The sequence below is a fragment of the Oncorhynchus mykiss genome, chromosome 6, assembly GCF_057628025.1.
Source record: "Oncorhynchus mykiss isolate SJ-2025 chromosome 6, ASM5762802v1, whole genome shotgun sequence".
Classification (NCBI taxonomy): domain Eukaryota; kingdom Metazoa; phylum Chordata; class Actinopteri; order Salmoniformes; family Salmonidae; genus Oncorhynchus; species Oncorhynchus mykiss.
Window position 1 is genome coordinate 4731648 of NC_143027.1, and position 18962 is coordinate 4750609.

At 38.2% G+C, this 18962-nt stretch overlaps 2 protein-coding genes across 2 annotated transcripts; both read right to left on the reverse strand.

Moving 5' to 3' along the window:
* Positions 1 to 8866: 8866 nt before the first annotated feature.
* On the reverse strand, positions 8867 to 14332 carry LOC110525176 (uncharacterized). Its single transcript, XM_090236868.1, has 5 exons — positions 14086 to 14332; positions 12419 to 12711; positions 11003 to 11416; positions 10784 to 10885; positions 8867 to 10623 (listed from the first exon to the last, which is right to left on the reverse strand). Exons 1-5 carry the CDS (start codon positions 14238 to 14240, stop codon positions 10478 to 10480), a joined length of 1110 nt encoding a protein of 369 aa, XP_090092994.1. The 5' UTR covers positions 14241 to 14332; the 3' UTR covers positions 8867 to 10477.
* Positions 14333 to 15919: 1587 nt separating this feature from the next.
* Positions 15920 to 17681, reverse strand: LOC118965065 (granzyme A). The gene is made up of 2 exons (XM_036981817.2): positions 16582 to 17681; positions 15920 to 16129 (listed from the first exon to the last, which is right to left on the reverse strand). The coding sequence occupies exons 1-2, from the start codon at positions 17206 to 17208 to the stop codon at positions 15977 to 15979; spliced, it is 780 nt and encodes a 259-aa protein (XP_036837712.2). The 5' UTR covers positions 17209 to 17681; the 3' UTR covers positions 15920 to 15976.
* Between the last annotated feature and the right edge of the window lie 1281 nt (positions 17682 to 18962).

Genomic DNA, 18962 nt, shown 5'->3' on the forward strand with positions numbered 1-18962 from the left:
TCTATATTATTATTCTATATTATTATTCTATATTATTATTCTATATTCTATATTATTATTCTATATTCTATATCATTCTATATTATTATTCTATATTCTATATCATTCTATATTATTATTCTATATTATTATTCTATATTCTATATTCTATATTATTATTCTATATTATTATTCTATATTCTATATTATTATTCTATATTATTATTCTATATTATTATTCTATATTCTATATTCTATATTATTATTCTATATTATTATTCTATATTCTATATTCTATATTATTATTCTATATAATAATTCTACATTATTATTCTATATTCTATATTATTATTCTATATTCTATATTATTATTCTATATTCTATATTCTATATTATTATTCTATATCATTCTATATTATTATTCTATATTATTATTCTATATTCTATATTATTATTCTATATTATTATTCTATATTCTATATTATTATTCTATATTATTATTCTATATTATTATTCTATATTCTATATTCTATATTATTATTCTATATTCTATATTATTATTCTATATTATTATTCTATATTCTATATTATTATTCTATATTCTATATTATTATTCTATATTCTATATTATTATTCTATATTATTATTCTATATTCTATATTATTATTCTATATTATTATTCTATATTCTATATTCTATATTATTATTCTATATTCTATATTATTATTCTATATTATTATTCTATATTATTATTCTATATTATTATTCTATATTATTATTCTATATTCTATATTCTATATTATTATTCTATATTATTATTCTATATTATTATTCTATATTATTATTCTATATTATTATTCTATATTATTATTCTATATTATTATTCTATATTCTATATTATTATTCTATATTCTATATTCTATATTATTATTCTATATTCTATATTATTATTCTATATTATTATTCTATATTCTATATTATTATTCTATATTATTATTCTATATTCTATATTCTATATTATTATTCTATATTCTATATTATTATTCTATATTCTATATTATTATTCTATATTCTATATTATTATTCTATATTATTATTCTATATTATTATTCTATATTATTATTCTATATTCTATATTCTATATTCTATATTATTATTCTATATTCTATATTATTATTCTATATTATTATTCTATATTATTATTCTATATTATTATTCTATATTCTATATTCTATATTATTATTCTATATTCTATATTATTATTCTATATTATTATTCTATATTCTATATTATTATTCTATATTCTATATTCTATATTATTATTCTATATTCTATATTATTATTCTATATTATTATTCTATATTCTATATTATTATTCTATATTATTATTCTATATTCTATATTCTATATTATTATTCTATATTCTATATTATTATTCTATATTATTATTCTATATTATTATTCTATATTATTATTCTATATTCTATATTCTATATTCTATATTATTATTCTATATTCTATATTATTATTCTATATTATTATTCTATATTATTATTCTATATTATTATTCTATATTCTATATTATTATTCTATATTATTATTCTATATTATTATTCTATATTATTATTCTATATTATTATTCTATATTATTATTCTATATTCTATATTATTATTCTATATTCTATATTATTATTCTATATTATTATTCTATATTCTATATTATTATTCTATATTCTATATTATTATTCTATATTCTATATTATTATTCTATATTATTATTCTATATTCTATATTATTATTCTATATTATTATTCTATATTCTATATTATTATTCTATATTCTATATTATTATTCTATATTATTATTCTATATTCTATATTATTATTCTATATTCTATATTATTATTCTATATTCTATATTATTATTCTATATTATTATTCTATATTCTATATTATTATTCTATATTATTATTCTATATTCTATATTCTATATTATTATTCTATATTCTATATTATTATTCTATATTATTATTCTATATTATTATTCTATATTATTATTCTATATTATTATTCTATATTCTATATTCTATATTATTATTCTATATTATTATTCTATATTATTATTCTATATTATTATTCTATATTATTATTCTATATTATTATTCTATATTATTATTCTATATTCTATATTATTATTCTATATTCTATATTCTATATTATTATTCTATATTCTATATTATTATTCTATATTATTATTCTATATTCTATATTATTATTCTATATTATTATTCTATATTCTATATTCTATATTATTATTCTATATTCTATATTATTATTCTATATTCTATATTATTATTCTATATTCTATATTATTATTCTATATTATTATTCTATATTATTATTCTATATTATTATTCTATATTCTATATTCTATATTCTATATTATTATTCTATATTCTATATTATTATTCTATATTATTATTCTATATTATTATTCTATATTATTATTCTATATTCTATATTCTATATTATTATTCTATATTCTATATTATTATTCTATATTATTATTCTATATTCTATATTATTATTCTATATTCTATATTCTATATTATTATTCTATATTCTATATTATTATTCTATATTATTATTCTATATTCTATATTATTATTCTATATTATTATTCTATATTCTATATTCTATATTATTATTCTATATTCTATATTATTATTCTATATTATTATTCTATATTATTATTCTATATTATTATTCTATATTCTATATTCTATATTCTATATTATTATTCTATATTCTATATTATTATTCTATATTATTATTCTATATTATTATTCTATATTATTATTCTATATTCTATATTATTATTCTATATTATTATTCTATATTATTATTCTATATTCTATATTCTATATTCTATATTATTATTCTATATTATTATTCTATATTATTATTCTATATTATTATTCTATATTATTATTCTATATTCTATATTATTATTCTATATTCTATATTCTATATTATTATTCTATATTCTATATTATTATTCTATATTATTATTCTATATTCTATATTATTATTCTATATTATTATTCTATATTCTATATTCTATATTATTATTCTATATTCTATATTATTATTCTATATTATTATTCTATATTATTATTCTATATTATTATTCTATATTCTATATTCTATATTCTATATTATTATTCTATATTCTATATTATTATTCTATATTATTATTCTATATTATTATTCTATATTATTATTCTATATTCTATATTATTATTCTATATTCTATATTATTATTCTAAATTCTATATTATTATTCTATATTATTATTCTATATTCTATATTATTATTCTATATTATTATTCTATATTCTATATTCTATATTATTATTCTATATTCTATATTATTATTCTATATTCTATATTATTATTCTATATTCTATATTATTATTCTATATTCTATATTATTATTCTAAATTCTATATTATTATTCTATATTCTATATTATTATTCTATATTCTATATTATTATTCTATATTCTATATTATTATTCTAAATTCTATATTATTATTCTATATTATTATTCTATATTCTATATTATTATTCTATATTATTATTCTATATTCTATATTATTATTCTATATTCTATATTATTATTCTATATTATTATTGCTGCACTGTGGGAGAGAGGTCTCCAGGGAAGAATTTAACATGTTCTGTTTTACACCTGTTGCACGTGGCAAATAGACGTTGAATCTTGAAACACCTGTGCGCCACGCGCCACTTTATATTTAGCAAATAAAGTCATACTTGACGTAGCACATTCATTATTTACAGCGCCTTCGGAAAAGTATTCAATACCCCCGTGACTTTTTCCACATTTTGTTATGTTACAGCCTTATTCTAAAATGGATTAAAATAAAAATCCTCAGTTTTTTATTTATTTATACTTCTTCTATTATTTGATTTATTTGACTCTTCTTATCGATATGGATTATTGTACTGTAATGTTGAGGGAGTTGAGCGCACACACACACACACACACACACACACACACACACATGGATTTCATTGCATATTCTGCTGCTGCTGGAAACTGTATGTGACTAATAAAATGTGATTTGATTTGAAAATGGACAGATGTACTGAAACCTCTAGCTGAAGATGGGGAAACCCAGTGAAAAACGTCTGACAGCGTGCACTTGTTCCCTCAAAGGGCCTGGGCACGACTTTTCTGCTGCGGCTTCTGAGAAACCACATGGGATTTCCCCACAACCCAAGAGATGGGCGAGCAACCAAAACTCTCTCCCGCCCAGGGATGGAACAGCGCTCCGAGGGGCCAACCATAACATTAACTCCAGGATCCATGTCAGACCCAGCCATGGGGCCAACCATAACACTAACCCTGGGTTGGGTTGGGTTCAGAGTCAGACTCAGCCATGGGGCCAACCATATCACTAACCCTGGGTTGGGTTCAGAGTCAGACCCAGCCATGGGGCCAACCATAACACTAACCCTGGGTTGGGTTGGGTTCAGAGTCAGACCCAGCCATGGGGCCAACCATAACACTAACCCTGGGTTGGGTTGGGTTCAGAGTCAGACTCAGCCATGGGGCCAACCATATCACTAACCCTGGATTGGGTTCAGAGTCAGACCCAGCCATGGGGCCAACCATAACACTAACCCTGGGTTGGGTTCAGAGTCAGACCCAGCCATGGGGCCAACCATAACACTAACCCTGGGTTGGATTGGGTTCAGAGTCAGACCCAGCCAAGGGGCCAACCATAACACTAACCCTGGGTTGGGTTGGGTTCAGAGTCAGACCCAGCCAAGGGGCCAACCATAACACTAACCCTGGGTTGGGTTGGGTTCAGAGTCAGACCCAGCCAAGGGGCCAACCATAACACTAACCCTGGGTTGGGTTGGGTTCAGAGTCAGACCCAGCCATGGGGCCAACCATAACACTAACCCTGGGTTGACAGTAAGACACAGACAGATGCTCCAGCTTTACACATCCTGTCCATCGACTCAGGACCCCTTTTTACCTCCCAGTCCAGGTTTCCAGGGTTTGTTCCTCGAGGGTAGTGCACGACCAGAGGAATCTCTCCTTTAACAGGGAGTTCCCATGAAGCCACGCAGCCCTTTGCTCTGCCAGGAGCTAAAAGGAACAGGTCACCATGATTTTACACATTGACTGAATATCGGGTACCTTGTGCTTTAATCTGAGGTTAATACAACTCCTACAAGCTGCTATGGACCCCTGACAACGTGTTACAGTAAATGAACAGTGGCCGTCCAGTTAAAGTAAGTGGCAATAAATCAGACTGGAGAATCAGACTGGATCAGAGTCAGAGACCAAACAGGGAGATACATAGTACATTCTTCACTCGAAGCATTTGCACCTGAGCAGAGGTTCCAGACTACTTTTTTATTTATTTTTAATGTCAATAAGAGACTTTACCTTAAAATGTTACTTAGCTATTTATCTCCCTGTTTGGTCTCAGTGTATCCAGTCATTCTGCCATATCGATCACAGATCCAGGGACCTGCCAGGACAACAGCAGTTATAACATTACTCTAACTCCCTCTGCCGGCCAAATTCAGCGCGCAAACACAGATGACGACAAACACACACACACCGACACACCGACACACACACACACACACACACACACACACACCGACACACACATGCACACCGACACACACACGCACACACACACACACACACACACACACACCGACACACACATGCACACCGACACACACACACACACACACAGACACACACACACACACACCGACACACACATGCACACCGACACACACACGCACACCGACACACACCCAACAGCCTATTTTGTTGGTATGTAGGGTGACCAGTCCTCTTCTGGCTGTGCCGGGTGGAGATTATAACAGAACATGGCCAAGATGTTCAAATGTTCATAGATGACCAGCAGGGTCAAATAATAAGAATCACAGTGGATCAGAAGTGGATGTCGAGGGTGCAACATGTCAGCACCTCAGGAGTAAATGTCAGTTGGCTTTTCATAGCCGATCATTCAGAGTATCTCTACCGCTCCTGCTGTCTCTAGAGAGTTGAAAACAGCAGGTCTGGGACAGGTAGCACGTCTGGTGAACAGGTCAGGGTTCCATAGCCATAGGCAGAACAGTTGAAACTGGAGCAGCAGCACGGCCAGGTGGACTGGGGACAGCAAGGAGACATCAGGCCAGGTTGTCATAAAGCATGGTCCTAGGGCTCAGGTCCTCCGAGAGAGAAAGAAATAAATAAAAGAGAGAGAATTAGAGAGAGCATACTTAAATTCACACAAGACACTCGATAAAACAGGAGAAATACTCCAGATATAACAGAGCTCCCCGAAACATAAACTATTGCAGCACATTGCCCATATACTACTCTCCAATGTCCAGTCTCTTGACAACAAGGTAGACGAAATTCGAACAAGGGTTGCCTTCCAGAGAGACATCAGAGATTGTAACAGTCTCTGTTTCACAGAAGCATGGCTCTCTCGGGATATGTTGTCGTAATTGGTTCAGCCATCGGGCTTCTCCATGCATCGCGCCGACAGAGACAAACACCACTCTGGGAAGAGGAAGGGCAGAGGTGTATGCTTCATGATTAACAACTCATGGTGTAATCATAACATACAGGAACTCAAGTCCTTCTGCTCACCAGACCTAGAATTTCTTACAATAAAATGCCGGGCCATTTAACCTCCTAAGAGAATTCTCATCAGTTATAGTCACAGCTGTGTACATTCCCAATCAAGCAGACACCAAGACATCCCTCAAGTTACTTCATTGGACTCTATGTAAACTAGAGACCATATAATCCTGAGGCTGCATTTATTGTAGCTGGGGATTCTAACAAAGACAATTTGAGAACAAGGCTTCCTAAATTCTATCAGCATATTGATTGCACTATGTGCATGGGTAATAACTTGTGGGTGAAGGTAGGAAACAACATCTCCACTTCGGTGACCCTCAACACTGGGGCCCCACAAGGGTGCGTGCTCAGCCCCATTCTGTACTCGCTTTTCACCCACGACTGCGTGGCCACGCCTCCAACTCAATCATCAAGTTTGCAGACGACAAAACAGTAGTGGGCTTGACTACCAACAATGACGAGACAGTCTACAGGGAGGAGGTGGGGGAACTCGGAGTGTGGTGTCAGGAAAACAACCTCTCACTCAACGTCAACAAAACAAAGGATATGATCCTGGACTTCAGGAAACAGCAGAGGGAGCACCCCTCCTATCCACATCAATGGGACAGCAGTGGAGAAGGTGGAAAGTTCTTTGGCGTACACATCACGGACAAACTAAAATGGTCCACCCACACAGACAGCGTGGTGAAGAAGGCGCAACAGTGCCTCTTAATCCGCAGGAGGCTGAAGAAATGTGGCTTGTCACCCAAAACCCTGACAAACTTTTACAGATGCACAATCGAGTGTCAGGACCCGGTTACGAACTCGGGTCTCCGGTGTGAGAAACAGTCACTTAACAAACTGAGCCACTAATAGAAGATGAGGCAGACACAGCAGTACTTGAGACAGTGTTTTAATAAAAGTAAAAAGGAAAGTTCTTCAGGCAAAAATATAAATCCACAACGTCAAAAGTAATTCCAAGAGAACAAAGGTAATCCTCCAAGTCAAAAAGGTAAATCCACAAGGTGGTAGGTACAGCAGGAAAAAAGCCTCAAAAAGATCATCAAAAATAAATAAACGAGAACAAAAACAGAATACCACAAGAACGTCCAACTGGCGTAACAAATGCTCACAGCAACATTCAAACACAGAGCAAAGAACTGAGGAACACTAAGGGTTTAAATACATCCAAGGGAAATGAGGCACAGGTGCAAATAATAACTGGAAACAAGGGAAAACAAAAGGGTCAAAAAAGCACAATGGAGGCATCTAGTGGCCAAAACCGGAACAATCCTGGCCAAATCCTGACATGGAGAGCATCCTGTCAGGCTGTGTCACATTTGCCTGGTATGGCAAATGCACCGCCCTCAACCACAAGCCTCTCCAGAATGTGGTGCGGTCAGCACAACGCATCACCGGGGGCAAACTACCTGCCCTCCATGACACCTACACCACCCGAGCCACTGTCTGTTCACACCGCTATCAACCAGAAGGCGAGGTCAGTGCATCAAAGCTGGGACCAAGAGACTGGAAAAACAGCTTCTTTCTCAAGGTCATCAGACTGTTAAACAGCCATTACTAACTCAGAGAGGCTGCTGCCTACATGGAGACCAAATCACTGGCCACTTTAATAAATGGATCATTTTAAACAATGCCACTTTAAATAATGGCACTTTAATAATGTTTACATATCTTACATTACTCATATCACATGTATATACTGTATTTTATACCATCTACTGCATCTTGCCTATGCCGCTCAGCCATCACTCATCCATATATTTATATGTACATTCACCCCTTTACATATGTGTGTGTATTAGGTAGTTGTTGGGGAATTGTTAGATATTACTTGTTAGGTATTACTGCACTGTCGGAACTAGAAGCACAAGCATTTCGCTACACTCGCATTAACGTCTGCTAACCATGTGTATGTGACCAATAAAGTTTGATTTGAGTCGACTTTGCCTTGGGACCAAAACGGGCACCTGGCTCACGCCCGAGAGGCAGCCCGGTTCCAACGCCGACCCAGTTGACCCAGGGGGCGGGCCCATGGGGCATTAATCTAATACCTTCGATCAGGTCATATGTGTGTGGAGAAGTGGAAGGAAAATGTTCCCTCAATCTTTGCAGCTTTTTTTTTGACTGTTGATCATTTTTTGAAAATGTGTAAAAAAGAGACGGAACGAACGATAACAATGAGTTTATTTATTGACTAAAGTAGTATTTGAGCAGTACAAATGAACCTCAGTCAATTCCAGAACACAAAAAGTTACTTTACTGTTAAATTTCTAATATAGAAGTACCCTGTTACAATGTTAGGCTGTTAAGCCACTCATACGTTTTGTTAAAGAAGACAAAATGCCAACAATAAAGTCAATTGTTCAAAAAGTGTCTACAAAAGCTAAATAACGTGTAGAAAAAAACTCAATAATTCAGACAAAAAGCTAAATCATTCAGACAAAAAGCTAAATCATTTTAACAAAAAGCTAAATCATTTGAACAAAAAGCTAAATCTTTCAGACAAAAAGCTAAATCATTTGAACAAAAAGCTAAATCATTCAGACAAAAAGCTAAATCATTTTAACAAAAAGCTAAATCATTTGAACAAAAAGCTAAATCATTCAGACAAAAAGCTAAATCATTCAGACAAAAAGCTAAATCATTCAGACAAAAAGCTAAATCATTCAAACAAAAAGCTAAATCATTTGAACAAAAAGCTAAATCATTCAGACAAAAAGCTACATCATTTGAACAAAAAGCTAAATAATTTGAACAAGAAGCTAAATCATTCAGACAAAAAGCTAAATCATTCAGACAAAAAGCTAAATCATTCAGACAAAAAGCTAAATCATTCAGACAAAAAGCTAAATCATTTTAACAAAAAGCTAAATCATTCAGACAAAAAGCTAAATCATTCATACAACAGTCATTTTCATGGGGTTTTCACCTTTCACTTGTTATTTCCCTTTGTCTGCATCTCAAATTTCACCCTTTTTGCTACGTAGTGCACTATGTAGGGAATAGGGTGCCATTGGGATCTGGTCTAAAGTAGTGCACTATGTAGGGAATAGGGTGCCATAGGGATCTGGTCTAAAGTAGTGCACTATGTAGGGAATAGGGTGTCATTTGTGAACTAAGGCTATATATCTTACATACTTTATGACATACAACTAATGTACATTTCTCCTCTCTATATGCAGGAGGAGGCAACATGTTTCCATAACCGGCATGAAAATCACGACGACTGACAATGTATGAATGGTAAAACATAAAATAAATAAATAAAATCATTTTCTAAACGTCGTACTGAGGTCAAAATAGCTATTTTTCTAACCTGTTTATTAAAGAGGCAGCTTAACTCATTCTCAATGCTTATTAAGTCCTTGTCGATAATAACAAATCTACTTTGCACTATGTAGTGCACTATGTAGGGAATAGGGTGCCATAGGGATCTGGTCTAAAGTAGTGCACTATGTAGGGAATAGGGTGTCATTTGTGAACTAAGGCAAATCTACTTTGCACTTAAGTGCGTATCAGTACTTTCCTAAAAACGTATAGTTAAACAGGTATATCTTGTTAAGATAAAACTATTTTGTTTATAAGTATGTATCAAGACTAATAACGCATACTGTCTGTAGCTTGTATCGATATTCTCCCTTAACTCTTTACACTATCAAGAAAAGCTGGTAGATTTGGCAGGTAGATCTGATCTACAACCAGTTGTAATCAGGTGGCAGCTCAAACAATGCATTCTCCAGGAGTGGGCACCACTGATCTAGAACCAGTTCTAGTCAGACAATGCATTATTCTTCAGGTGGCAGCTCAACAATGCATTCTTCATTAGGGAATTCAACTGATGTAGGACCAGTTTTAATCATGTCTAAAATGTATTCTTCTTCAGTGGGGAGTTCTACTGATTCCAGATCAAGTTCAGGAGCCTGGACAGCATCTAGAGACAAGGACATGGAGATTAAGCATGGCCTGAAACCTCACTAATCAAATTGTTGTATTCTAACTTTTGATTGATTGATTGGTCAATCGGCCAGCTGGCCGGTTCGATCGATCGATATATTGATTTGATAGAGTGATTGATCCATGGTCCAACTCACTTCTCTTCAGGATGAGGTAAAGTAAACAGAGTAAGACAGCCAGATAGATGAACTTGACCACACTCAGTACCATGGCAACCACCTGCTGCCCACCACCGCCCCCTAGTGGAGAGAAGAGATCTGTAACACACATTCATATGACACACAAACAATACTCACAACTAGTATACTTGTGTGTGTGTGTGTGTGTGTGTGTGTGTGTGTGTGTGTCACACTCACCTATTGTTGTGACGGTCACCGTGACTGGGTCACTGTCGGTGGTGACGTTGTCACCGGTGACAGGATCTGGGCGCGTGATCACTATGGCAACGCTGATGGTGTACTGGGTTCCCGGGGTTAGGCCAGAGATCCGGGTGGAGTGGGAGGTGGAGCTGTTGGAGTAGGGGAGGTGGAGGACGCAACATGGGGTGGTGGGATGAGGGGGGTGGGGGAAAGGACAGAGGAAAAGAGGAGGGGTGTGGCAAGGAGGGAGAGAAGGGTGGAGGAGAGAAAGATGAGGGTGAGGCTGGGAGCTACATGTGGTAATTCTGTAGCTATGATCAGCTGTCTGCATCAGAGGGGGCGTGTCCCAATGCACAGTCACATGATCAGTCCCTTCAGACTCCGCCTTTAGCCGCTCAGGGGGTACAGCGCCTGTCAATTCAATAGATATAAATGTCAATTAAATAGATATACACTAGCGTTCAAAAGTTTGTGATCACTTAGAAATGTCCTTGTTTTTGAAAGAAAAGCAAATTTTTTTGTCCATTAAAATAACATAACATTTATCAGAAATACAGTGTAGACATTGTTAATGTTGTAAATTACTATTGTAGCTGGAAACGGCATTTCTACATGGGATTTTGTGGATTATCTACATAGGCGTACAGAGGCCCATTATCAGCAACCATCACTCCTGTGTTCCAATGGCACGTTGTGTTAGATAATCCAAATGTATAATTTTAAAAGGCTAATTGATCATTAGAAAACCATTTTGTAATTATGTAGGCACAGCTGAAAACTGTGGTTCTGATTAAAGAAGCAATAAAACTGGCCTTCTTTAGACTAGTTGAGTATCTGGAGCATCAGCATTTGTGGTTTCGATTACAGGGTCAAAATGGCAAAAAACAAAGACCTTTCTTCTGAAACTCGTCAGTCTATTCTTATTCTGATAAATGAAGGCTATTCCATGCGAGAAATTGCCAAGAAACTGAAGATCTCGTACAACGCTGTGTACTACTCCCTTCACAGAACAGCGCAAACTGGCTCTAACCAGAATAGCAAGAGGAGTGGGAGGCCCCGGTGCACAACTGAGCAAGAGGACAAGTACATTAGAGTGTCTGTCTAGTTTGAGAAACAATCCTCAACTGGCAGCTTCTTTTAATAGTACCCGCAAAACACCAGTCTCAACGTCAACAGGCGACTCCGGGATGCTGGCTTTCTAGGGCCAATGGAAACAGTCATTCAGCCACTAATTTCTCTAGACCCGTTCTCTCTCTACTTCTTGGAGGAGCTTCCAACATATTTCACCTCATTGCATTGTACAGTAATAAGGTACAGGTTACAGTTGGACTTCTATGTACTCTCTTTAGGCCGAAGGCGAAGGAGTAGGGAGTGAATGGTGGACTGATTAAACTGTCAGTCGTCCTCACTCACCTTGGCAGATGAAACCATGTCGTTCCACGGTCTCGCCACAGGATCTGGACAGTAGTTTATTCTCCCCTTTGAGGCTGGTCTCCAGACAACCACAGAGTCCAGGTCCAGGACTCTTTATATACCAGCGATCATAGCTCAGCCCCTGGCCATCCACCCACTTCCACCCCCAGCCACCAGGGGCAGTGTGGGGCTGCAGACCCAGCCAGAAGGTGTCCCTCTCACCAGCAGCCATGGTCTGCAGAAGGAACTGGTACTGGTCCTGGGTGCTTAGGACAGCCAGGTCAACGTAGTGCCTGTGTTACAACAAGTAGAAATCCACAACAAATAATACATAATAATACAAAATAAATACATCCTTTGTTGAGACAAAATTGAGACACTAGAGCCTTTTCTCATATGGGCAAAGGGTCCTTCCTTCTGCTTTCTCTCTCTTCCGTGACCTGGAAACCGATAAGTGGCCGAGGAGAGTGTTGTTAGTAGGCAAACAGAAGACGGTGCTCCCCTCCGCGATAGTCTCCATTAGATAGGTAGATAGATGACTCATCTTTGTATCTCTTGCATTATAGCGTCCGTGACAGTGTATGGACAGCACCGTTGAGGCTATCTCCATTTTTTTAAGTAGTAGTCCATTTTTCTTCTTCACCATTGACTCCAACAGGGTCACCAGGAGGAATCAGGAAATTAAGTTGGTTGTCCCACCCAGTTGACTACATTTAAAATGGTGGAAGCCCTCAATGGCGGTTCCCATGCCAATACAGCCTTTTAGAGACCTCTATCATTCTTGATAATCCAACCTGAGTCCTTCCCACAACCCCACCTTTGAATCAGCTATTGTTTTCTTAAAGTAGAAAAGTATGCAAACATTTAAATGATATGCTACTTTTTAAATCTATAAAATGTTTTGCACAGCTAGCTGAATTAGTTTGTTTTTTGGGGGGTGGGGGGGGGGGATTCCACCCTGCGAACGTCATTTGCCTGATGACACACAATTGGAGAAGGAAAGTCTAATTTCATACAAGCTCATTTTCTATCTACCTTTCCCTTTCCTCGAATACCTTTTTGACTTTTAAAAACCCCCAACAAGGATGCCAGAGAGGACGGAGGAGAGAGAGGATGCCAGAGAGGACAGAGGAGAGAGAGGATGCCAGAGAGGACAGAGGAGAGAGAGGATGCCAGAGAGGACAGAGGAGAGAGAGGATGCCAGAGAGGACAGAGGAGAGAGAGGATGCCAGAGAGGACGGAGGAGAGAGAGGATGCCAGAGAGGACAGAGGAGAGAGAGGATGCCAGAGAGGACAGAGGAGAGAGAGGATGCCAGAGAGGACAGAGGAGAGAGAGGATGCCAGAGAGGACGGAGGAGAGAGAGGATGCCAGAGAGGACGGAGGAGAGAGAGGATGCCAGAGAGGACAGAGGAGAGAGAGGATGCCAGAGAGGACAGAGGAGAGAGAGGATGCAGGTGTTGAGGGAATACAATTGAGAAAAGGCCCTGGTTATGTTTATTTTGGTCCTCTCCTATTGGCTAAATCTGGCATCTGCGTCTGTGGTTTAATTTTACGGTGCAACTTACTGTGTAAAAAAAAAAAAAAAACACTTTCTTTGTCCTTCTACCTGACACTGATTGTGTCTCTGGATAAGAGGATCTGCTAAATAACTTAAATGTAAATGTACCTCTGACAGAACCGCCTGGCCTGGATCCAGGTCTCAGCCTTGTCTCTGTCTCTCCTCTCCACTTGGTACCACAAGGCAGAGCTGGCCAGGCCCTGCCACAACACTATGACACACAGATCAACAGAAAATACAAATAAATAAATAAACAGGATCATCAGAGTAGGAGTTAGATCTGATCAGTTCAACCACTAGGTGGCGATAGTGTTACCTGTGTTACTTCAGGTCTGTCATCCGCTGTGTCTACTTAACCATGGTTGCTCTACTGTCTCTACTTAACCATGGTTACCCTACTGTCTGTCTACTTAGATATGGCAGCAGTGTTGACCATTGTTCCTCCAGGGGTGAGGGTCTGCAGGTTGCCTTGCTACCCCAAATGGAGGCACTTTTTAGTTTTTGTCCGTGATGAGTTGATTAGTGGAATCCGCTTTGTTGTGCCTGAGCAACAAAAAAACGTTTTTTTTTTTTTTTTTGTGAGTATGAGTTAGTTGGAAAAGTTAAAGTGTGTTCTTTACCCAGGAGAGCCAATCGCTGCAGGGGTGAGGGGTCAAAAAGGTCCATGGGTCCGTTGGGTAGGTGGGGTAGATCTATTCATCTCCTCCTGACCCCTCGTGTGATGCACTCTCGGTCCATTTCTCTCTCTCTCTCTCTCTCTGTCTTCTTTTCTCTCTGTCTTTCTTTCTCTGTCTCTCTCTCTCTCTCTCCTTCTCTTTCTCTCTGAGCCTGTTCCTGTCTTCCCAGTATTGATATACTCCCACAGCGGGCGTAATGGAAGTCCGTGGGTGGGGCTGTCAGGCATGGCTTACATCCAGCACGGCGGAAGTAGGAGGGGCCCAGCGAGCAACCGGTTTCCCACGTTGCAGAACGTTTTCTTCCTCCTGTAAATGATCGTTACCTGGGGCCCAGATCTCTCGTGCAGCAGCCATGTGTGTCATCGTAGCTATGTCACAGGTGGTAATCTCACGGTTGACCTTTGAGTCAACCTTTTGGCAGCAGCTACTTATTTGACAAGTCTCTACCAACTTTGCATAAGGTCTGTTAAGAGACCTTCATTTTTACTTCTGGTGTCTTTTTTTTGCACATTTTGTTACGTTAAAGCCTTAATCTGAAATGGATTCAGTAACCTTATTTCCTCGTCGATATACACACAATACCACATAATGACAATGCAAAAACAGGTTTTTAGAAATGAGACCATGAGAAACAAGATTGAACTCTTTGGCTTGAATGCCAAGCGTGACGTCTGGAGGAAACCTGACACCATCCCTACGGTGAAGAATGGCGGTGGCAGCATCATGATGTGGCTACCATGCACAGAGAACAGTGCAGGATTCTACCGTGCACAGAGAACAGTGCAGGGTTCTACCGTGCACAGAGAACAATGTTATACATCCACAGGGTTCCACCATGCACAGAGAACAGTGCAGGGTTCTACCATGCACAGAGAACAGTGTTATACATCCACAGGGTTCTACCGTGCACAGAGAACAGTGTTATACATCCACAGGGTTCTACCGTGCACAGAGAACAATGTTATACATCCACAGGGTTCCACCGTGCACAGAGAACAATTTTATACATCCACAGGGTTCTACCGTGCACAGAGAACAGTGTTATGCATCCACAGGGTTCTACCGTGCACAGAGAACAATGTTATACATCCACAGGGTTCTACCGTGCACAGAGAACAGTGTTATGCATCCACAGGGTTCCACCGTGCACAATCTGCTCTTTTAATTAAGTGCTACCTGTATTTTTGAACAATAGTAATAAAATAATTTAAAAGAGAAAGAAATTTAATGTTCTCCCGCCTCCACCAACAAAATATGAATTCTACTAAATGTCAATAAGCATTTATTTTAGAATGAACAGAAGAAGTTTGGCTATGTAAAAATCAGCCAGAGGTTTGGATGGTTTTAGTGATCCAGTCAGTGTATTTAGATATGAATGTGTAGACGGTAGGTTTGTTGACGCGACCACATCCTCCAGCAAACGACACAACTCCCCTTAGCGCATCTCTACACACCAACGGGCCACCGGAGTCTCCCTGAAAACACACAGACAATGCATGTTGATTACTCACACACACACACACACACACACGCGCGCACACACGCGCACACATACGCACGCACGCACACATATACACACACACACACGCACATACACACACATATACACACACACACATATACACACACACACACACGTGCGCACACACGCGCACACATACGCACGCACGCACACACACACACACACACACACACACACACACACACACACACACACACACTAAGACACACACACACACGCACGCACGCACGCACGCACATGCACACACACACATACACACACACACACCCACACACTAAGACACTCACACGCGCGCACGCATGCACGCACACACACACACACACACACACACACACACACACACACACACACACACACACACACACGCACACACACACGCACACACGCACACACACACACACACACCTGACAAGTGCCAGCTCTATCTTGTCCGTAACCAGCACACAGCATTCCTCCGGTGATGACAGGGGAGAAGTTGTAGTAATCAGGAGAGTTACACTTCACCCTGTCGATCACGGTGACATTGACAGACAGCAGGACATCAGACTGGTCACCATTCTCCTTTGTGTCTCCCCATCCGGCCGCAAAGCACCGTGTCCCAGCCGGGACATCAGATGCAGGCTTGGGTAGATCCATGACTTTCACGGTGTCGGTCAGCTTCACTGGTTTCTTCAGCTGGAGGAAACCGGGGGACATAAACCGGGGGACATAAACCGGGGGACATAAACCGGGGGACATAAACCGGGGGACATAAGCAGGGGGACATAAGCAGGGGGACATAAACCGGGGGACATAAGCAGGGGGACATAAACCGGGGGACATAAGCAGGGGGACATAAACCGGGGGACATAAACCGGGGGACATAAACCGGGGGACATAAGCAGGGGGACATAAACCGGGGGACATAAGCAGGGGGACATAAGCAGGGGGACATAAACCGGGGGACATAAACTGGGGGACATAAGCAGGGGGACATAAACCGGGGGACATAAGCAGGGGGACATAAACCGGGGTACATAAGCAGGGGGACATAATCCGGGGGACATAAGCAGGGGGACAAGGGGATGGATGGTGCAAAATCCTTACCTTCCTGGAATTGTGTTGGAAATACAGTAATTACCCAATAATTACTGTAATACGTTGTATTGTAACACAATAATTACTGCAACAAGTTGCATTGTAACATAATAATTACTGTAACAAGTTGTATTGTAACATAATAATTACTGTAACAAGTTGTATTGTAACATAATAATTACTGTAATACGTTGTATTGTAACATAATAATTACTGTAACAAGTTGTATTGTAACATAATAATTACTGTAATACGTTGTATTGTAACATAATAATTACTGCAGCCTGACCTTCATCAGCATGATGTCATGGCGTAACTCTGCAACATTGTAGTCGGGATGAGGAACAAGCTTCTTCACGGCTACCAGCTGTCTGGAAGACTTCGCTTCGTTCTTCACCGAGTGGACACCCAGATTGACATTCTTGATTCTAAAAGACAAACGTCCAGAATCAGATTATTTGAAACGAATAAGAGATGTGTTGGATGTTTTTTTATTTTACGAGGCAAGTCAGTTAAGAACAAATTCTTATTTTCAATGACGGCCTAGGAACAGTGGCCTTGTTCAGAACAACCTTGTCAGCTCGGGGGTTTGAACTTGCAACCTTCCGGTTACTAGTCCAACGCTCTAACCACTAGGCTACCCTGTCGCCCCTACACTGGCACAGTCAGGTACAATGCAATACAACAACAGTACAAAATAAAACATGACTTATTCAGCACAATGCAATTGACTTGATTGATTTCAGCTGTCATATTTTATTTTTTTAATTAAGTTAAGTTATTTACACAAATATACACAACAACAAAAACATTTGGTATTGTGACAACCTACCTGTGTGAAAACCATCCCGTCCGTACTTTACAGTGGGCTGCAGTCAGGACCCATGACTCGTTGATGAGGATCCCTCCACAGACTAGACTACCTTTACCGTCCTCCAGTCGAGCCATGAAGGGTAAAGAGTGAGGCACCACTTCCTTTCCATGAATGACCTCTGCGCAATCACCTTGGAGGAGATAAATGAAGGGGGACATTGAAGTGGATCAGTGAAGACAGGAGGCATGTTGATGAGGTACATACATACATACATACTGACAGATATAGAACAGTGTTTCCCAAACCCTGGTCTTCCAGTACCCCCAACCCTGGTCATCCAGTACCCCAACCCTCGTCCTCCAGTACCCCCAACCCTGGTCCTCCAGTACCCCCAACCCTGGTCCTCCAGTACCCCCAACCCTGGTCCTCCAGTACACCCAACCCTGGTCCTCCAGTACCCCCAACCCTGGTCCTCCAGTACCCCCAACCCTGGTCCTCCAGTACCCCCAACCCTGGTCCTCCAGTACCCCCAACCCTGGCCCTCCAGTACCTGTGTGGGTTGGGAAACATTGTTCTAAAGCACATACAGACACTGAGTACCAAGAGAATGGAGAACATCCGACATTATCACACACACACACACACACAAACACACACACACACACACACACACACACACACACACACACACACACACACACACACACACACACACACACACACACACACACACACACACACACACACACTCTTACCTGTGTGCAGATACAAATGGAGAACGGTTCCCGACCCAGAGACTGAGGACTCTTAAGTGTGTCATGATCCCGTTGTTCAGAGGGATCTGTTGTAGAGATGCTGTCTAATGTAGATCTGGTGTAGGTATTGGTCTGTAGAA

Bases quoted from the DNA above. Each gene is read 5' to 3' on its own strand.
- LOC110525176 (XM_090236868.1), bottom strand. From the start codon at position 14,240: ATGATCCTGTTTATTTATTTATTTGTATTTTCTGTTGATCTGTGTGTC. The intron at 10,886-11,002 runs GTGAGTGTGACA...TCTCTCCACTAG, and splicing joins GGTGACCGTCACAACAATAG to GGGGCGGTGGTGGGCAGCAG. The intron at 10,624-10,783 runs GTGAGTTGGACC...CCTTGTCTCTAG, and splicing joins TTACCTCATCCTGAAGAGAA to ATGCTGTCCAGGCTCCTGAA.
- LOC118965065 (XM_036981817.2), bottom strand. From the start codon at position 17,208: ATGTCCCCCTGCTTATGTACCCCGGTTTATGTCCCCCTGCTTATGTCC. The intron at 16,130-16,581 runs GTGTGTGTGTGT...GTGTGTTTTCAG, and splicing joins ATAGAGCTGGCACTTGTCAG to GGAGACTCCGGTGGCCCGTT.